The sequence below is a fragment of the Drosophila biarmipes genome, unplaced genomic scaffold (genome assembly GCF_025231255.1).
Source record: "Drosophila biarmipes strain raj3 unplaced genomic scaffold, RU_DBia_V1.1 ptg000017l, whole genome shotgun sequence".
Taxonomy (NCBI): Eukaryota; Metazoa; Arthropoda; class Insecta; order Diptera; family Drosophilidae; genus Drosophila; species Drosophila biarmipes.
The window spans coordinates 5,383,656-5,406,198 of record NW_026114535.1 but is presented as its reverse complement, the minus strand read 5'-3'; the positions used below and the strand labels follow the sequence as shown (position 1 = coordinate 5,406,198).

At 41.2% G+C, this 22,543-nt stretch overlaps 1 protein-coding gene across 3 annotated transcripts in view; it reads right to left on the bottom strand.

Annotated features, from left to right (window-relative positions):
- Positions 1–467: 467 nt before the first annotated feature.
- LOC108024891 (rabankyrin-5) overlaps positions 468–22,543 on the bottom strand; it is a 29,666-nt gene continuing 7,590 nt past the window's right edge. The window contains exons 2-7 of one of the 3 annotated variants that reach the window (XM_050890243.1): positions 21,514–22,256; positions 3,335–3,418; positions 3,180–3,274; positions 2,261–3,120; positions 787–2,206; positions 468–721 (exon numbers count right to left, since the gene is read on the bottom strand). In XM_050890243.1, the coding sequence (XP_050746200.1) occupies positions 583–721; positions 787–2,206; positions 2,261–3,120; positions 3,180–3,274; positions 3,335–3,418; positions 21,514–22,256 (3,341 nt within the window). In that variant the 3' untranslated portion in view covers positions 468–582. Of the gene's footprint in view, positions 722–786; positions 2,207–2,260; positions 3,121–3,179; positions 3,275–3,334; positions 3,470–21,513; positions 22,257–22,543 lie in introns of all 3 variants that reach the window. The other 2 variants (XM_017095030.3, XM_017095032.3) reach the window with 2 other exon arrangements.

Below are 22,543 nucleotides of genomic sequence, written 5' to 3'. Positions count from 1 at the left end.
CTCTGGGAAGATCGTATTCGATCGATAAATCCAATACAGAATCCTGATCATCTACAATCGTATGAAATTATTATTATCAAATAAGGGATTCTTAAATTTTTGAATCTGTAACAGTTGTAAAGTCTGCTACCTGCTTTAGTAAAAATAATGATGTGTCCCTATCTCTGAGCCGCCTCTTATAAGAATTGGAACCAGTTCAGTTTTATAGGCTTAGCGGGGAGTCTCCATTTATATCTTTAGAATTGAAATTAATAACATAACTCAGATTGTTTTTTAACTGAACAAAAGCTTCCAAGGCTTCAACAGCGTTAGCTTCCACTGCAATATGCAAAGCTGATTTAAAGCCGCCATCAATGGGTTGCAAATTGCACGAAGCACCATTAACAACCAACATTTTTACTAGTTTTGGCATGTTTTATATATGCAAAATGTAAGACTGCCGTCCATAGTCAAATAAAACACACAAATTGTAAATTTGTGTAAATGTAATAATTTTTGTCGTAATAATTTTTAAAAACTTATTTCAACAGCATAATTGCATAAAATTATATACACATAAATGATAAATTTTTTATAGGTAAACTATGAAATTAATCCGTTTCCGCATTGCAGGACATTGAAGCAAACACCACAAACTCGAACAGGTTTGTTAATTCCGAATTTTATAATAGGTACATCGTTACTGGAACATTTGGAGCAAAGCACGCGTCCACAATGTCGGCTTAAATATCAACCAGGGAATTAAAAAAAGAAAATACTTATAATTTACAAAGATTCCGTTCTTACCAATGGTGTTTTCTCATCGTAAGAGTAAACCTAGTGGTACACTCCTGGCATAAGTCACATTCTGCCCACGGTGATTCCTGTGGTAAAAGGTCCAATAATTTGTGAAGTAATTGATCCGTGGCTAGCTTGAAATTAAAAATATTCATTCCTTCTCTGTTTTCAGTGCCAAGGCAAGCCCCTGCCTTGACCAGTATTTTACAAAGAGGGGATTGCCCTCTCATAAATGAAAGCAAAAGAGGAGTATTACCATCCATATCGGGCATGTTAATTGGATATTTTGGCATACACTCAAGAAATAACTCACAAATAAGTGCTGCCGTATTATCCTCCACAATCCGACACAATTCGTGCATAGGATTTCGACCTTTTAAATTTGTTGCTTCTGCATTCACTCTAGATTCAGTTAATAATTCACGTACAATAAACAACTGGCTATATCGTACTGCAATGTGTAAAGCATTATTGCCGTCAGCATCCGTTGCGTCAAAGTCGGCATTGTTTTGAATCAAAGCAGAAACCGCAGGTAGATTCCCGCGTTCAATGGCAATATGAAGAGGCAGTTTTTGGACGGCATCCCGCTCATTCATACGGGCTCCGGCTAAAATAAGATTTCTGGTAATCATTTCATTATGAGATGCTGCTGCCAGATGTAAGGGCGTAGACTGATTGACGTCATGTACCCGCGAGTTGACATCTACCTGAATAGCTAGCAAAAACAAAACACTTTCCAAATCGTCTTTCATAATTGCCAAATGCAAAAAGCTTCGACCGCGCGAGTCCATTTGCTCTGCTGCTGTGGGGAATCTAACTAAAATGCGTTGAGCGGCCTTGTCGTTACGAATGCTCAAAGCGGCTGCAAACGGCGTGTTTCCAGACATATCACGTAGTTTTAAGTCTATATCAGGGTGACAAAGAAGAATCGATATAATCTCTTCATGTTGGTTTTCAATAGCTATATGGAGTGGTGATTTGTTTTTAGAGTCTACAACGTTAACATTAGCACCATGATCAATTAAAGTCTGGAGGACTTTGGTCAAGCCACATTGACAACATAAGTGCAACGGTGATGCCTTTTGCTGGGCTTCATGGCCACCCTCCCCATTGGGACCTAGCTGACGTGAAGAATCTAAATCGCATTGGTTTTGAATTAGAAATATAGCTATTGATTCTTTGCTTTCGTCTATAGCACGATGTAAAAGCGTTTGTTGGCATTCCTCTGGTCCTTTATCCCAACTGTCAGTATCAACACCGTGTTGAACAAGTATATTAGCCACATCTTCAAATCCCAATTCTAAAGCAGTCCATAATGGTGAGACTCCACTTTTCTCAGATGCTAGTGCGACTCCTCTTGTGCAAAGAGCATCTACAACTCTAGGAAGATCGTATTTGATGGATAAGTCCAAAACAGAATCCTGATCATCTATAATGGTATAAAATTAATATAATGAAATAAAGGATTCTTAAATTATTGTACCTGTAACAGCAGTAAAGTCTGCTCCCTGCTCTAGTAAAAATAAGCATGTGTCACTATCTCTATTCTTTATTGATTGGTGCAACAGTGTCAAATTATTTTTATTCTTCGCGTTAACATCTGAACCGCCTCTTATAAGAATTGGAACCAGGCTAGTTTTATTGAGAGCCAAGCTTAGCGGGGAGTCTCCATTTATATCTTTAGAATTGAAATCAATAACATAGCTCAGATTGTTTTTTAAGTGAACAAAAGCTTCTAAGGCTTCAACAGCATTAGCTTCAACTGCAATGTGCAAAGCTGACTTTAAACCGGCGTCAATGGATTGTAAATTGCACGAAGCACCATTAACAACCAACTTTTTTACTAGGTTTGGCAAGTTATTCAAAGATGCAATATGTAATGCTGTTAGCCCACGTAAATTAAAATGATCGAGATTGGTATAATCTGCCAAAAAAATTGCGGCCTTCTCCCCACGATATCCGTCCATTGCAAAAACCTGTAATAGGCTGTCACCCGTTTTTGTCTTTATGGCATTTGGTTGTGCACCCATATTAATTAGCATTGACGCCGTCTTAAAGTCTTGATCATCCAATGATAGACAAAGCTCCAAAGCACTCTTTTCGTCAAAAGTGCGCAAGTTAATATCAATATTTGGCACTTTAAGCAAAAGATCCACCATTTGTAAATTTTGTCTGATAATTGCTATATGCAAAGGCGTTTCTCCTTTAAGGTTTTTTATGTTTACGTTAGGATTTTTTTCTAAAATCTTTATCCCAATATTTAATATATCTGCGGCATTGTTAGAACTATTTTTAAATTCCTTATAGTTACAAATAACGTGTAATGCAGTATCCGATGATGTTCTAAAAAATGAATTATAAAAATTAATAATTTTGGTTAATTATTTTAAAAATGTAACTACTTAGATGAAAGGTCTACAAGGCAATTTTGATCCAAAAGAAAATGTGCTGAAAAAACGTCATTATTTTTTAAAGCAGCAATTAGGAGTGGTAATCCCTGTTAAAAGAATATTTAGAAAATTAGTAAAATAAAAAAATAACTGATATTGTATTTTACCTCTATATCAACAGCATTTATATTTGCCATTCCGTTTTTTACCAGAGTCTGCGCGATTTTGTAACTTTTTGCTGATAAAGCCATCTGAAGAGGCAAAAAACCATTTTCAGAAAAACTATTAACTAGTTGTGGGAGCTAAAATCGAAGAAAAATATTGATTATTTCTCAATTTTACAATAAACTTTTTTTTACATATGTTATTTAATTAAAATTTCCAAAGCAAGCCTTAATCACATTTTGGCAAAGTAACCGTAATTAAAGGAGTCTTTAGCAAACAATTTTGTATACCCTTGCAGAGGGCGTCAAAAAAAAAGAGCGGCAAGCAAGTTCAGAGAAAGTGAAATAATTTAGTTTAAATTTTGACGTCAAAATTATTTTTAATAATGCCGTCATGTATTTAGAGTATGTTTAAATAAGTCTAATGACGTGGACCACATAATTCAATATGTGGGCAAACATCAGTTTTTTGTATCCTGAGATATAGTGTGGAACTTGTAGATGATGGGAAAGAGGATTGAATTATCGTGGAACACTATGAATGGTTCGTGGAAATTTTAAAAAGTTCAATTAAGTGTTCCTGTGATTTTGAAGAGCTGAAAGCAGAAAGACCCTAGAAAAACAAGGGAAAATTACAACGGCTAACTAAGCTAACTACCATCGGGAGATGAGTGGACTAAGAAATTATTCACTGCAGATTCTTTGCAGCACTTGCAACGCTTTTACGTGGGGTTCGTAAATTAAGACCATATTCATTAATTCACACTCATACTTACACATACATTTTGGTGTAAGCTTTATAAAAGTGAAAATATTGTAAAATATATATTATAATTTATCGCTTATCGTTTTCTTATATAACAACCACATTCACATATGGTGAACTAAGTCCGCTTAATCCAATTTTTATACCCTTGCAGAGGGTATAATGATTTCAGTCAGGAGTTTGCAACGGAGTGAAGGAGACGTTTCCGACCCCATAAAGTATATATATTCTTGATCAGCATCACTAGCCGAGTCGATCTAGCCGTGTCCGTCTGTCCGTCCGTTTGTACGTAAACTAGTCTCTCAGTTTTAAAGCTATCGGGCTTCCAAAAGCCTTTCTCCTATTGCAGGTAGTATATAAGTCGGAACCAGCCGGATCAGACAACTATATCTTATAGCTCCCATAGGAACTATCAAGGAAAAAATTTATAAAAAATATATATCCTCGGTATTTTTTAACATAGCTTGGAAATAACATTTTAAATTAGTTCTGAATTTCGAATTAAATTTTAATAAAATCGGAAGACTATATAATATAGCTGCCATGGGAACGATCGGAAAATTAGTAGTAAAATAATATGCAAAAATTATATCTTCGGTTTTTTTAACATATAACCACGCTTGAAAATAACATTTTTTAATTGGTTTTGAATTCCGAATAAAATTTTATCGTAATCGGACAACTATATTATATAACTGCCATAGAAACGATCGGAAAATAAAAAAAAAGTATCTAAGCTTGTAAACAAAAAAATTATTTTAATTAGTTCTGAATTTCGAATTAAATGTTATTAAAATCGGACGACTATATCGTAGAGGTGCCATAGGAACGATCGGAAAATTAGTGGTAAAATAATATGGTGTTTTTAACATATAACCTTCTACGCTTGGAAATACCATTTTGTAATTGGTTTTCAATAAAACACGGACGACTATACCTTATAGCTGCCATAGAAGCGATCGGAAAATTAGTCTGAATATATGAAAAAATTATATCTATGGTGTTTTTTTACTATAACCTTCAAAGCTTGGAAATAACATTTTTTAAATTTTTACCAATTTCGAATTAAATTTAATAAAAATCGGACTACTCTAACATATAGATGTGTACAAAATTATCTAAAAAAGATTGAAATTTTTTTTTAATATAACTGAAGGCAGCAACAATCTTTAAAAATTTCACATTGTGTTACTAAAGTTGATTACTTCTTGTAACTGTAAGGGTATAAAAACATCGTCTTGCCGAATGTGACCTATTAAGGCACAACTAGCAATCTTTCAATGAGTATCTCGTAAAATAGTTTACACCTTAATCATTTTATAATTGTCTTTTAATAAAATTTTTAAATTTTAATTTATATTAATTTAAAGATTGATTAAATTAAAAATAAATCAAACGTTTCCTTATTAAATTGGATTAGGACTATATTTATAATTAACGATTGTCATTAAAACTACTTGTCGATCCACCACTGAAACATTCTCTGCAGATGCTATCAATTCTGCTGACGTTCTTAGTTGGCCGGTGCATTTTACTCCTGTATCTGTTAAACGTCCCTGTCGAGTTTGATCAAAAATTCCCTTTTCTATATTTGCACGATAGCTAACCGGAAAGATGCAAATATGCGCAATTTGCACTCTATGAAGGGGCATTGCTTTGTCTGTGAATGCTTACTTTTTCTCTTGTCTGTCCTTTCTTTGCGCTATTTTTTTCGACGCACTTTATTGAGATTATTTAAGTGCTGTTAATTGTGCAATCAATGTTCAAACTTATTTTTATTTGATGTTTAATATTATTTTTGATGTGAACTTAAATATTACATCAATCCTACAAGAATAATAGCAAACTCTACCTGTTAGTCAGCTAAAAGTAAAATGAAGCTGCACTTTAGCGAAGCAACTGTTCTCAATTGTACACCCGCAACGACTTAACCTTGAGTCGATTTCTTTATTTGCTTTTTAAGGGATAGTCCGATACCGACAAGTTGAAATATAACAGAAATGGCAAATTATATTAGCAACAGTTCCAAGTGTGCGTTTTGTTTCCGTGGTTAATAATTACCAAGTAAAATCTAAAATTCGTAGTTATTTTAACGATCAGGCGTCAGTCTAAGAAAAACAATTATTTACCGACAAAAATAAGTGTACATAAAAAAGCTATGAGTGTATCAATAAAAATACAACTACAGGAGAACAAACAGTATTTTAACATCTGTCTTACATAATTTTAATGCAAACAATATTAGAAGGGCAATCACCGTAAATTGCAATAGGTTATGTAGTACACATTAAAATTTAGCAGTAAAAAAACATGTTCGTATTGTTTTACGTATACGGCTTATCATTTAAAACAATAAAATTATTTCATACACAAATTGAGGTTGGTTTATTAACAGACTTCGATAGCTCATTGGCTGCACTTTTTTTAAAAGAAGCAGTGAAAATAGAAAAACAGAATACCCGTCACAATGGTCGATCCCGATAATTAAGCTTTAAATGAAATCATAATAATGAATGATGCTAAAGACCAAGTCTGTGAACTTACTTTCACACCTTTCTAATAGAGAAAAGCCCTCATACTTAGGAACAAACAATTGCTTGTACACTTTTGAACTACCTGAATTACCTCAAGCTAATCATTGTTCGGGAAATAGAAATAGGAAACGAGATCCTCGTCTAAATCCTTCTTATGAAGAAGTGTCACGGATTTTAAGAAAACGATTGCATTACTATAAAGCTTTCGCCTAAAAACGACTGATAACTGCAGATGATGGCAGTATATACCGTGTGGTCCAAAATCAATTGCAAGATTTAAAAAACCCTCGGCATATATATAACTTTCCTGGTGAAAAAGGTAAGGCCAAACGAGACATATTCTATGTTGAATTAAAGCCAGCTTAAAAAAACCAAGACGTAAATAACATTCGAGTAATAGGCACATTCAAAGGAAGGGCCGTTTGAGGTGTTTTAAATGTCAGTTATCTAACAAATCGAAAAACGGTGCTGGGTGTTCTGGCAACCATGACACCAATGTCAAGGACATCCAGGACTATCTTAATTGTGGGTCAATTTAAAGTGCTTCCTTCAGCGGTTTCATCCCTAACTAAAACTTACGAACGTAAGCCTTACAGCACTTCAGAACGTCAAAGGCCTCAGAAGCAAACTGCTGTTATACCACTCCCGGGTCTGAATGCTTGGTTTCCTTTGAGGTTTTCTTTAATGGCATCAATTCGTTTCAAATTTTGTTGCGTCCGCTAACCCAGCCTGCTATAAAAGGCTTTATGGTAGAACCACCTGCTTCAAAATAATAAAAAATTTAAATTTGTTTCTCTAAATCCAGCTTCAGATGTATTTATAAAATTAACGAATGTTAGTATAAACACTCTCAATTTGACCAATAAATAACATTAAAAATTAAGTTTAATACTGTCAAATACAAGTGCACAAGTTGGTGCGTTTTTTGTTTTGTTTTGTACAGCAAAAACTATGCAAGCATGACGTGCTGACTTGCTATCGGAGACAACAGCTGACTTTACAGCCGTTGTGCTAACATAAAACTGTTAACTCTTAACACTTTAAGTTTGAGGCATAATAGTTTAATGTTTTGTTAATCCAGAACCTTCGCTATTTACCATTCCCTTGGATTGGTGTTCTAGTTAAAATGATTTTGTTTTCTTTCTTTTTTTTTTCTGGACTACATCAAATTCGAGCTGGTGTCCCACATGGGAGCGCCATCAGCCCGGTTCTGTACACAATTTACACTTCAGATTTTTAATTTAATAATAATTTAAATTTTTATTTAAATTTTATTAACCAGATTAAAATATAATTTCTCCTACCCGCTGCTTTCGGGATTTTATTTGTTTAAACTTTTTTACAACATTAAAAAATAACCTTACTTGTAAGGCATTTTAAAAACTTTGGACTCTGCCGTGAACCTTGTACCAAGGGAGAAGGTGCCACATCTCAGCAGCAGAGCGGAACCAGAGGTTGGAATCAGCGCATGAAGGACAAGTGGGTCAAACAGGAGCCATGGACTTTGGACCCGAAGTGGAGAAGTTCGGCGGACTGTGCGCAAAAGGGAAATAACGGTTCCCAGAGGCCCAATATAAAGCCGCAGAGCGGTGGATTGCGTGGTCACGTGAGCTCGGGGTTAAGGCTATCTAAGCCCAGTGTACCTCGGCCCAAACACTACTTTGGTCAATCAGTACTGTCTCGAGTGGAAGTTTCCAGGAGAGGATACGGATCCGACTTGTGAAGTCCCGGATCGGCGTATGCCCGAGAACCCGAGTACCAGAGGACACGCTACGTCCAGCCACGCATCCATGAGCAGTTCGCAGGACACCGTCATCAGCAAGCAAGACATCACATCGCGACAGCCACCCAAGACAGATCTAGCCCCGCAGGAACGGCACGGACAGTAAGCGAAAGGGTGAGGCTAGGGTGGAACGTTTGTTTAGTGAAGTGAAGCGCGAGGCAGCTTCCTGGACTGTTTTGACTTTCCGCGCGAAGAGCAGAAACCCCAATAAGAACATCCGGGACAGAGCCAGGGACAGGCCGAGTGTCAAAAGGAGTGGTCCTGGAGAGCGCGTCATTCTGTTCACTCAGTCTGAAAATGGTGATGCTTCCCTAAGTACTCACAGCTGACCCCTAGCAAGTCTGAGGCGTTGCACTACTACACGGACAAGTCAACATGGTGGCAGACGCATTGTCGAGACAGCCACAATCAGAAACGATTCGAGGGATCAAGGAGGCATCGGCGGCGGAAGCCTGCAGCACGCAGCTGGATTCAGGTAGCGAGGTGGAAGCTGTGTGCTCCGAAAGCTGTACGGGAAACTGTGCATGCATGAGATTCAAGCCAAATCAGATGCAGGCGGCTGGGAAAATGCTGACGCAGGTGCCATAGGAACCATTAGCTACAGTATGTATTGACTTCGTCGGACCCCTACCACGTTCAAAGCACGACAAGCAAATGTTGCTGTTGCTGATAGACCGGTTCTCCAAGTGGACGGTGTTAGTCCCACTAGGAAGGAAGTGCGGCAGCCGAGTCCCTAAAGAAAGCGTTCAGGGAACGCATCATCGTGAGGTATGGGGTCCCGAAGGTATTAATAACGGACAACGATGTACAGTACAGCAGAGTCTTCAAGAGCTTCCTGGCCAAGAAGGAAGCCAAGCAACAGTTCGAGGGGCACGATCAGGGAAACTGGGGCGAGAAATGAGATCATGCTGGGAGTAAATACAAGTGGTCCGGAATCTACACGCTACACACCGGCGTTCATTACTCAAGTCAGAGAACCAAGATTACCGAGCGCCCTAAGGATGTTCCAAGAATGCTCAAAGAATACGGAGGAAAGAGCCCAAGGATAACTCCAAAGACACGGAGGAAAGAGTAAATCAAAGGCTTCTCCCAGGGTTCTACGAACTTCGAAACTCAACGGAAAACTCCAAGGATCAACAAAACAAGGAATCCCGAAGGACACTACAAGGCAGCACGAGGGAACCATATACAAGGAACACGTTGAGAATAACACAAAAACAATAATTCGGTTGGGACTGACAGGAAATGCGAATCAGCAGTCTGCCGAGGAAAGGCAGACAAACACTGACCAGGGACCCAAAACGCATCGAACCTTGCTGCTAGCGGCTCAGCTAGCAGTTTATTCATTCGGTTTTGCACCAGCTGCTTCCTCGGCACTGCACTGCTAGCCCAAGGTCCACTGCTAGACCAGGGTCTAGCGTCGAACGACTTGCGCAGCCCATGGGGAAGACAGTGGTGGTGGCATGGTTTCCGCTGAGTCGCATCTACGTCAGTCTGCAAGAGAAGGAACGCACCTGCCAAGTGCTGCCCGCTAATGATATACCCGCCCTGTCTCGCAGCTTTAACGGTCAATGCGCAGAAGCGTTAAATCAGCTGCCCTGGGAGATCAGAGTGGGCGATGCGGGACAAACAAGAGCCCAAGGAACTGAAGAAGAGAAGACAGAAAGGATGAGATGGAGAGGTGGGAAGGAAATTTAAAGTTGCAAGATTTGCAAAATCACCATGCACCAGAGAAAGGGGCTTCTCGATAGGCGTTCGATTGGCACTGAACGATGGTGCGATCGATGGGCATAAGCAAATGGAACAAGAAACAGCTATATGATATAGTCGTCCGATTTTCATCAAATTTTATTCAAAATTCAGAACCAATTAAAAAATGTTATTTCCAAGCATAGAAGGTTGTATGTACAAAAACATCAAAGATATAATTTTTTCATATTATTTTACCACGATAGTTCCTATGGTAGCTATAAGATATAGTTGTCCGATCCGGCTGGTTCCGACTTATATACTACCTGCAATAGAAAGAAGACTTTTGGGAAAGTTTCAGCCCGATAGCTTCAAAACTAAGAGACTAGTTTACGTAAAAACGGAAAGACAGACGGACATGGCTAGATCGACTTTGTTTTGTTATGTTGGTACACTCTTCCCTAACATCTGTACCAAGTTTCAATTGAATCCCCTTTTTTGTTTAGTTGTGAGAGGCGTAAAGGTAACAAGTTGTTTTGCGTGCTCAGCGATTTTTTGCTATCGAAAAATATGGATCAAAGGATTTGCATCAAATTTTGTGTAAAAAATAAAATTAAGTGCTCCGAAACACTTAAAATGTTGACAGTGGCATACGGTGAAAGTGTTCTGAGTAAAAAAAATGTTTCCAAGTGGTACAAACTCTTCCAAGATGGCCGGGAAGATGCCTATGACGATCGAAACCAAAGCCCAATCGTCACAATGGAAGAGCCCATGTGAGCCAAGACCGAAAAAAGCACGCCACATTCGATCAAATGTCAAAGTTTTGATCACTGTATTCTTCGATTACCATGGCGTGGTGCATCAGGAGTTTTTACCATATGGTCGTACGGTCAATAAACAGTATTATGCCCCTGCTCACTCATCTTTGCTTGTGTGAGATTTTTTGGCCAAAAACAACACCACAATAATTCCTCAGCCACCATATTCACCGGATTTGTCCCCATGTGACTTTTTCTTGTTCCCAAAACTAAAGAGACCTATGAAAGGACGGAGATTTGCAACGATTAAAGAGATAAAGACTGCATCGCTGGAAGAGCTCAAGGCTATACCGAAAAGTGCTTATGGGAAGTGCTTTGAGGATTGGAAAAACCGTTGGCATAAGTGTATTGTATCTGAGGGGGATTGCTTTGAAGGGGACAACATTAATATTGATAAATAAATTAATAGTTTTTCTTGAAAATACAAAGTCACCTTACTTTTTGAACACACCTCGTATATACTTTATGGGGTCGGAAACGTCTCCTTCACTGCGTTGCAAACTTCTGACTGAATTTATTATACCCTCTGCAAGGGTATAAAAATCAGTGATGGTGAATATCGCGGCGAGCAAGTGGTAACGCAGCACCTGCGATATCGGGTGGGGCATATCGATGTCATGAGGAGGCTTTCTGGGTATCGGTAGCCGATTACTATCGGTGTCCAGTGGAAACAGGGTGAGTATCGTCGCGGGACCAACGCAGTAGAAACTCAACAGAGGCAAAGATGGCCGGCGAATTCAAGTAGTAATGGCGCGGCGAAGAGCGGTTGGAGAGGAAGTTAGTTTGGAGAACAAGGATGAAGAACGTTAGAGTTTGGAGATCAAGGACGGAAAACGTGAGAGTTTGGAGACCAAGGATGGAGAAAGAAAGAGCGGAGACCTGGCGGGCACAGACAAGCGAGGACAAAAGGGAGTAACGGGACTTCGCCGGACTTTGGACTCTGCCGTAAACTTTGGACCATAGGAGAAGGTGCAACATCTCAGCAGCGAAACGGCACACATGAATGCCACATGCGAAATGGGAACCAGTGGGACGTCAGCATTAGGCAGGACGTCGGTTGGAATCAGCGCTTAAAAGACAAGTGGGTCAAAGGGAAGTCATGGACTTCGGACCTGGAGTGAAGAGATTTGGCAGGCCGTGCTCAAAAGGGAAATAACAGTTCAGTCGATCCCACGCAGTCGAGACAAGCAGTTGATCACGGTCAGTCGATCAGATCAATGTCAAACCATCAAGAGCAGATATCAAAGTGAACGAAGTAAACTACAAGGGAGCCACAACAAGTCGAGTCGTCAGAAGCAGCGCCGTGGGAGGATTAAGATCGCTACGACGAAACGTTCGGGATTTGGATCACAAGGAATCCCCGAGCTGAGACACAGATAGCTGATCCAGAGGGCATACCACGGCTTAGTCAAAGCGATATGTTTATTCCTGTCAACGATGTCCTGGCGTGACTCCTGGAGAGTCTGTCAGAGTTTGAGCAGTCGAGGCCTGCGAGAAGAAATCGTGAGCTCGGGGTAGGCTTAAGCCTATCTAAACCCAGTGTACCTCGCCACAATATACCCACGAGTGAGTATATAATGTACGGTTCTGGATTAAGCGCCAAACCAACGCCCTGGACTAGAAGTTAAAGCTATGTTCATAGCAACCACCCCAGTAGCAATTTAAGTTCTTGCTTGTAGGGCAAGCACTCCCCTTTGCGTAAGGGCGAGATCTATCTAAAATCTCTACTGTTCTTTGGGTCGCAGCACCCGAGTTGTATAAACGCAACATCCACGTCGAGCCCGGAGACTCTACCCGCGATATAGGTTTCAACCACAGCCACCACGAAACTTTCACTAGGCGGCCAACCTAAATGAGTAACCGTGGAGAACTACTCAACCCCTGGCACCGAAATTACAGGCTCGGTGGGCCTCACCCCTTCAGCTTCGACAAGCTCGGATGGGGCAACCATGTCATATCAGTCGCCTCCTACGACAAGCAATGACAGGCTGTGGCAGTATTCTTCGCCGCTGCCACACAGCAAAGCCCCGTGCGTCAAGTGGAGTTGAGCAGGTCTTGAGCCTACGGTTCCCACTCGTGAAGTTCCGGATAAACTTATGAGAACCCGAGTACCAGAAGCCACACTACGTCCAGGCACGCAGCCATGAGCAGTTGGCAGGACACGATCGTGACAGCCACCCAAGACAGATCTAGCCCCGCAGGAACGGCACGGACAGTAAGCGAAAGGGTGAGGTTAGGGTGGAACGTTCGTTTACAGAAGGGAAGTGAAATTGGAGGCAGCTTCCCGGCGATTGGCTTGACTGTCCGCGCGCTCTGAGCAAGGGACAGGCAGTCGTGAGTCAAAAGGAGTGGTCCTGGAGAGCACGTCATTCTGTCTAGGAACTGACCTACAAGGCGGTCAAGTTTATATAAATTTGGTGGGACGAACACAAAAAATCTACTGAGCTAGCCGTACGAATCTCGTAGCGAGCATAACGTAAAAAATCATTTCGTTACAAACGTATCTGATCGCCGAGGCACTCGACTATAGCGTTCTTCCTTGTTTAAGCTGTATTGCCTCTTGCTCACGTTGTGTCTGACTTTTCGACTCCCTAGTTTTGTTTGCATATCGTGCACAAGCATATTTTCCCAGTACGGTGGGGCAGTGCAACGATTTGATCAGTATTAGCAGCTTGCTATTGGCTTGTCAAAGACTTCAAACAGTTAAATAGAGTTTGGTAAGTGCAGTTGGAGAGAGTTTGGAGAGTACGAAGAAAGACAGTTTAAGGAGTGCGAGGAAAGCCAGTTTGGGGAATATGAGATATAAGATATGCCGATCTGTCTTCTAGTCCACGGCGCGACAACCGGCCTCGAGTCGGCGAGCGAGCAGAGGCGGGTCAATACGAGCATTTCGAGCACAGGAAAGATGCAGCGATTACCGAGTTAACGCATCGACGAGCGACACCGAAACCACCCAAGCCACCCATCCGCTGTAATAAGTAAAACGAGAAAAAAACCACTGTTATTCGAATCCTATGTTTTCACTGATCTAAGAAGAAGTAACGCAATCAATCAATTAAATTCTTTGTCAACACTTATTTTCCCAGGTTGTGTAAATGTTTTTCCCCTTTCTTTTGTTGCATACAAAACGAAGTTGGTTGCATAGATCTCGTCAATTTCAAAAATTGCCGCTCGAAATGGTGAGCACAACTTAGCCAAGCTGACGGGAGGGCAGCAGATTGCTGGTCAACTTTTCGATGCATGCCGGAGCAGTGTTCGTCGATAATCTTGAACTCGCCGATGCTCATTCATCACGCTTATCATGGAACTAACGACATCGACGCTTTTCACTACCGTTACTCAAACGTAAAAAGGCTTGTCGACGAAAAGTATAATATAAAACAAAGAAAAACGCTATATTCGAGTGCCTTTACTGTCAAATACAAGTAAAGAGCACCGAAACATCGCAATGCGCCACCCATCCATTATTTCGATACATGGACATTTGTAGGCAATAGAGTGACCGTGACAAAGTTTTTATACACCTTACTCGTATAGTAAAAGGGTTTACTAGATTTGTCGGAAAAAATGTATCAGGTACAAAAAAGCGTTTCCGACCCCATATATATACCTGATCAGGCTCACTAGCCGAGTCGATCTAACCATGTCTACCTTGGAAACTATAAAAGCTAGAAAGTTGAAACTTGGCATTTAGATTCTTGAGCTTCTTGCACATCGCAAGTTTCTTTGGTGCCACGGCAACTCTGACGCCCACAACTGGGAAAATGCTGACGCAGGTGCCATAGGAACCATTAGCTACAGTATGTATTGACTTCGTCGGACCCCTACCACGTTCAAAGCACGACAAGCAAATGTTGCTGTTGCTGATAGACCGGTTCTCCAAGTGGACGGTGTTAGTCCCACTGGGAAGTGCGGCAGCCGAGTCCCTAAAGAAAGCGTTCAGGGAACGCATCATCGTGAGGTATGGGGTCCCGAAGGTATTAATAACGGACAACGATGTACAGTACAGCAGAGTCTTCAAGAGCTTCCTGGCCAAGAAGGAAGCCAAGCAACAGTTCGAGGGGCACGATCAGGGAAACTGGGGCGAGAAATGAGATCATGCTGGGAGTAAATACAAGTGGTCCGGAATCTACACGCTACACACCGGCGTTCATTACTCAAGTCAGAGAACCAAGATTACCGAGCGCCCTAAGGATGTTCCAAGAATGCTCAAAGAATACGGAGGAAAGAGCCCAAGGATAACTCCAAAGACACGGAGGAAAGAGTAAATCAAAGGCTTCTCCCAGGGTTCTACGAACTTCGAAACTCAACGGAAAACTCCAAGGATCAACAAAACAAGGAATCCCGAAGGACACTACAAGGCAGCACGAGGGAACCATATACAAGGAACACGTTGAGAATAACACAAAAACAATAATTCGGTTGGGACTGACAGGAAATGCGAATCAGCAGTCTGCCGAGGAAAGGCAGACAAACACTGACCAGGGACCCAAAACGCATCGAACCTTGCTGCTAGCGGCTCAGCTAGCAGTTTATTCATTCGGTTTTGCACCAGCTGCTTCCTCGGCACTGCACTGCTAGCCCAAGGTCCACTGCTAGACCAGGGTCTAGCGTCGAACGACTTGCGCAGCCCATGGGGAAGACAGTGGTGGTGGCATGGTTTCCGCTGAGTCGCATCTACGTCAGTCTGCAAGAGAAGGAACGCACCTGCCAAGTGCTGCCCGCTAATGATATACCCGCCCTGTCTCGCAGCTTTAACGGTCAATGCGCAGAAGCGTTAAATCAGCTGCCCTGGGAGATCAGAGTGGGCGATGCGGGACAAACAAGAGCCCAAGGAACTGAAGAAGAGAAGACAGAAAGGATGAGATGGAGAGGTGGGAAGGAAATTTAAAGTTGCAAGATTTGCAAAATCACCATGCACCAGAGAAAGGGGCTTCTCGATAGGCGTTCGATTGGCACTGAACGATGGTGCGATCGATGGGCATAAGCAAATGGAACAAGAAACAGCTATATGATATAGTCGTCCGATTTTCATCAAATTTTATTCAAAATTCAGAACCAATTAAAAAATGTTATTTCCAAGCATAGAAGGTTGTATGTACAAAAACATCAAAGATATAATTTTTTCATATTATTTTACCACGATAGTTCCTATGGTAGCTATAAGATATAGTTGTCCGATCCGGCTGGTTCCGACTTATATACTACCTGCAATAGAAAGAAGACTTTTGGGAAAGTTTCAGCCCGATAGCTTCAAAACTAAGAGACTAGTTTACGTAAAAACGGAAAGACAGACGGACATGGCTAGATCGACTTTGTTTTGTTATGTTGGTACACTCTTCCCTAACATCTGTACCAAGTTTCAATTGAATCCCCTTTTTTGTTTAGTTGTGAGAGGCGTAAAGGTAACAAGTTGTTTTGCGTGCTCAGCGATTTTTTGCTATCGAAAAATATGGATCAAAGGATTTGCATCAAATTTTGTGTAAAAAATAAAATTAAGTGCTCCGAAACACTTAAAATGTTGACAGTGGCATACGGTGAAAGTGTTCTGAGTAAAAAAAATGTTTCCAAGTGGTACAAACTCTTCCAAGATGGCCGGGAAGATGCCTATGACGATCGAAACCAAAGCCCAATCGTCACAATGGAAGAGCCCAGGTGAGCCAAGACCGAAAAAAGCACGCCACATTCGATCAAATGTCAAAGTTTTGATCACTGTATTCTTCGATTACCATGGCGTGGTGCATCAGGAGTTTTTACCATATGGTCGTACGGTCAATAAACAGTATTATGCCCCTGCTCACTCATCTTTGCTTGTGTGAGATTTTTTGGCCAAAAACAACACCACAATAATTCCTCAGCCACCATATTCACCGGATTTGTCCCCATGTGACTTTTTCTTGTTCCCAAAACTAAAGAGACCTATGAAAGGACGGAGATTTGCAACGATTAAAGAGATAAAGACTGCATCGCTGGAAGAGCTCAAGGCTATACCGAAAAGTGCTTATGGGAAGTGCTTTGAGGATTGGAAAAACCGTTGGCATAAGTGTATTGTATCTGAGGGGGATTGCTTTGAAGGGGACAACATTAATATTGATAAATAAATTAATAGTTTTTCTTGAAAATACAAAGTCACCTTACTTTTTGAACACACCTCGTATATACTTTATGGGGTCGGAAACGTCTCCTTCACTGCGTTGCAAACTTCTGACTGAATTTATTATACCCTCTGCAAGGGTATAAAAATCAGTGATGGTGAATATCGCGGCGAGCAAGTGGTAACGCAGCACCTGCGATATCGGGTGGGGCATATCGATGTCATGAGGAGGCTTTCTGGGTATCGGTAGCCGATTACTATCGGTGTCCAGTGGAAACAGGGTGAGTATCGTCGCGGGACCAACGCAGTAGAAACTCAACAGAGGCAAAGATGGCCGGCGAATTCAAGTAGTAATGGCGCGGCGAAGAGCGGTTGGAGAGGAAGTTAGTTTGGAGAACAAGGATGAAGAACGTTAGAGTTTGGAGATCAAGGACGGAAAACGTGAGGGTTTGGAGACCAAGAATGGAGAAAGAAAGAGCGGAGACCTGGCGGGCACAGACAAGCGAGGACAAAAGGGAGTAACGGGACTTCGCCGGACTTTGGACTCTGCCGTAAACTTTGGACCATAGGAGAAGGTGCAACATCTCAGCAGCGAAACGGCACACATGAATGCCACATGCGAAATGGGAACCAGTGGGACGTCAGCATTAGGCAGGACGTCGGTTGGAATCAGCGCTTAAAAGACAAGTGGGTCAAAGGGAAGTCATGGACTTCGGACCTGGAGTGAAGAGATTTGGCAGGCCGTGCTCAAAAGGGAAATAACAGTTCAGTCGATCCCACGCAGTCGAGACAAGCAGTTGATCACGGTCAGTCGATCAGATCAATGTCAAACCATCAAGAGCAGATATCAAAGTGAACGAAGTAAACTACAAGGGAGCCACAACAAGTCGAGTCGTCAGAAGCAGCGCCGTGGGAGGATTAAGATCGCTACGACGAAACGTTCGGGATTTGGATCACAAGGAATCCCCGAGCTGAGACACAGATAGCTGATCCAGAGGGCATACCACGGCTTAGTCAAAGCGATATGTTTATTCCTGTCAACGATGTCCTGGCGTGACTCCTGGAGAGTCTGTCAGAGTTTGAGCAGTCGAGGCCTGCGAGAAGAAATCGTGAGCTCGGGGTAGGCTTAAGCCTATCTAAACCCAGTGTACCTCGCCACAATATACCCACGAGTGAGTATATAATGTACGGTTCTGGATTAAGCGCCAAACCAACGCCCTGGACTAGAAGTTAAAGCTATGTTCATAGCAACCACCCCAGTAGCAATTTAAGTTCTTGCTTGTAGGGCAAGCACTCCCCTTTGCGTAAGGGCGAGATCTATCTAAAATCTCTACTGTTCTTTGGGTCGCAGCACCCGAGTTGTATAAACGCAACATCCACGTCGAGCCCGGAGACTCTACCCGCGATATAGGTTTCAACCACAGCCACCACGAAACTTTCACTAGGCGGCCAACCTAAATGAGTAACCGTGGAGAACTACTCAACCCCTGGCACCGAAATTACAGGCTCGGTGGGCCTCACCCCTTCAGCTCCGACAAGCTCGGATGGGGCAACCATGTCATATCAGTCGCCTCCTACGACAAGCAATGACAGGCTGTGGCAGTATTCTTCGCCGCTGCCACACAGCAAAGCCCCGTGCGTCAAGTGGAGTTGAGCAGGTCTTGAGCCTACGGTTCCCACTCGTGAAGTTCCGGATAAACTTATGAGAACCCGAGTACCAGAAGCCACACTACGTCCAGGCACGCAGCCATGAGCAGTTGGCAGGACACGATCGTGACAGCCACCCAAGACAGATCTAACCCCGCAGGAACGGCACGGACAGTAAGCGAAAGGGTGAGGTTAGGGTGGAACGTTCGTTTACAGAAGGGAAGTGAAATTGGAGGCAGCTTCCCGGCGATTGGCTTGACTGTCCGCGCGCTCTGAGCAAGGGACAGGCAGTCGTGAGTCAAAAGGAGTGGTCCTGGAGAGCACGTCATTCTGTCTAGGAACTGACCTACAAGGCGGTCAAGTTTATATAAATTTGGTGGGACGAACACAAAAAATCTACTGAGCTAGCCGTACGAATCTCGTAGCGAGCATAACGTAAAAAATCATTTCGTTACAAACGTATCTGATCGCCGAGGCACTCGACTATAGCGTTCTTCCTTGTTTAAGCTGTATTGCCTCTTGCTCACGTTGTGTCTGACTTTTCGACTCCCTAGTTTTGTTTGCATATCGTGCACAAGCATATTTTCCCAGTACGGTGGGGCAGTGCAACGATTTGATCAGTATTAGCAGCTTGCTATTGGCTTGTCAAAGACTTCAAACAGTTAAATAGAGTTTGGTAAGTGCAGTTGGAGAGAGTTTGGAGAGTACGAAGAAAGACAGTTTAAGGAGTGCGAGGAAAGCCAGTTTGGGGAATATGAGATATAAGATATGCCGATCTGTCTTCTAGTCCACGGCGCGACAACCGGCCTCGAGTCGGCGAGCGAGCAGAGGCGGGTCAATACGAGCATTTCGAGCACAGGAAAGATGCAGCGATTACCGAGTTAACGCATCGACGAGCGACACCGAAACCACCCAAGCCACCCATCCGCTGTAATAAGTAAAACGAGAAAAAAACCACTGTTATTCGAATCCTATGTTTTCACTGATCTAAGAAGAAGTAACGCAATCAATCAATTAAATTCTTTGTCAACACTTATTTTCCCAGGTTGTGTAAATGTTTTTCCCCTTTCTTTTGTTGCATACAAAACGAAGTTGGTTGCATAGATCTCGTCAATTTCAAAAATTGCCGCTCGAAATGGTGAGCACAACTTAGCCAAGCTGACGGGAGGGCAGCAGATTGCTGGTCAACTTTTCGATGCATGCCGGAGCAGTGTTCGTCGATAATCTTGAACTCGCCGATGCTCATTCATCACGCTTATCATGGAACTAACGACATCGACGCTTTTCACTACCGTTACTCAAACGTAAAAAGGCTTGTCGACGAAAAGTATAATATAAAACAAAGAAAAACGCTATATTCGAGTGCCTTTACTGTCAAATACAAGTAAAGAGCACCGAAACATCGCAATGCGCCACCCATCCATTATTTCAATACATGGACATTTGTAGGCAATAGAGTGACCGTGACAAAGTTTTTATACACCTTACTCGTATAGTAAAAGGGTTTACTAGATTTGTCGGAAAAAATGTATCAGGTACAAAAAAGCGTTTCCGACCCCATATATATACCTGATCAGGCTCACTAGCCGAGTCGATCTAACCATGTCTACCTTGGAAACTATAAAAGCTAGAAAGTTGAAACTTGGCATTTAGATTCTTGAGCTTCTTGCACATCGCAAGTTTCTTTGGTGCCACGGCAACTCTGACGCCCACAACCCGCGAAAATTTGTAGACCTTACAGTTTTTATGCCAGAACAAAATTGTTAACTGAAATGTCTTTGAAAAATATAGGCCCTACAGTTTTTATACTTAACAACTTTTTATACTAAAACAATTATAAGATGAAATGTATTTCTCTCATCAATACCAATAAAAAAAAGTTTGACCGCCCACTCCAATACTCCAATACTTCTCCATACCAATTTTAATAATCTAATTTCGATAAAGTTAATGTTAACTGATAAAACAATCTCCTACACTGATCCGCAAAAACATATTTATTTGAGTCTTAGTCCTACAGTTCCCGATATAAAAAATATCAACAACAAGATTGAGAAAGGATTGAGGATTGGCGCATTGAGTTAAATTTGATTGTGACGTTCCACAATTACCCCTGGCACAAAATCGTTACGCAATCAACTGCGTCGCCGGCAGACCACGACTGTCTATCCACGAGAATTGACTCTGGTATACCAACTTGCTGACTATGTTCAGGGATGGGGTGGGTGAACGCTGAGATTACTTCAGAATACCACGCCCATTCTAACGGGCCATTACGTTAAAACATGAATGTCGCTCACATTTTTAAAATTTGTGAAAAAGTGTAAATGGGATTTTTGTTATTCATTCATTCAAATGAATATGGATAGACTGGATAGACTTTGTTTCAGCTGAACACGTTTTAGGATTCAAAACTTAAGAACAATTTAAATTAAAAACTGTAACCAAAATATCAATGTAATAAAAGCCACACGCGGGAAAATCATAAAAAGAACAAACACCATCAATGTTGAATCTGGTCAAATTGTTATGTAACGCAAAAATATCCCCCAAAATTAGCTTAAAACGGTAATAGTGTAGTTCTCTCAATATTTAAAAACTTAGCGTTCAGCAAAAACAAAAAAAGAATTAATATTATTGTTGTATTCTCACGTGTATTAGCATTATTCGCACACTTTTCTTTTCCTTAAAACTCAATTTTAGCCATGAACCGTATTTTTAAATGTATAAAAAAAGAAATACTCTTCTTTGGTATTTTGTCATATTTATCGGATGGTATGCTGGTAGAAGCCATGATGAGGTATTTTTGACGGCCAGTGTATTACTTAATTAAAAATAAAATTTAACTTACTGCGTCGCTATTTTCTTGAATGCACAGGTACACGACGTCTTCTCTTAAAAGTCTTACAGCAGAATGAAGTGGATATTTTGTTTTGTTCTTAAGCATTTTAAACAACAAAGGTCCGGACATGTATTCAAAGTCTTGTCTAGCAAGGTCATCCCAGTGTGTTGATATTATTTCGGAGCAATATTGTAGCAGTGTTAGTGCACCTACTTCATCGGCAACACAATAAAATTTTATACAAGACCTTACTCCAACCGAAGCAACTAATGCCGTTTCACACATTTCTAAAAGAGATGGCAAACCAAATCGGTGTGCAGCGCGGAGAAGATCCAGTGCTAGCCCGTCATGCTGCAAGTCAATTAGATCTGTGTAAATCCAACGCAAAAGTGCAAAAACAGCATCTTCATTAAAATCACTCCAGTCCAGTTCTTGTTTGCTGCCCAAATCACCATCTCCCCATTTTTCGGAGCGGGCATGAAGGACGATCTTATGTGCCGGAAATACTTTTGAATGCGTTCGGATATTAATGTCAGCATAAGTATGACTACCAAATAATAATGCAACTGTCTTTGAAAGTCGAGAGAACAAATTATTGAGTCCTCCTGATAATTCTTCATTTTTTGATGTAGCAGTAATTTCGTTATACTTTCGCTGCAATTCAGCATAGCTGCGTTGCTGTTTTGAATATTCTTCCTTTAACAACGTCAAATGTTTTTCCAATTTTTGTACTGTAGAACCATCATTTCTACCTTTAAATATATATTTAAGTTAAACAATAAATTGATTATTCATGTTTTTAAGTAATCATGAGATATTTTATATATATTATATATATATATAATTGTATTAGATTTAAGCAAGAAGCTTACTATCGAAATTAGGCTACCAACTAGTTGTAACACGACCTGTTTAATAAAAGCGTGGCAGACCTGTAAGGTGTGTAAGCATTAGCAGATTTACAAGTTTTTAAAAACTTTCAGTTTTATGTTCGCTCTCTCTCTCTCTCTAAGCTTTAAAACAAAAAAATTAAAAGATT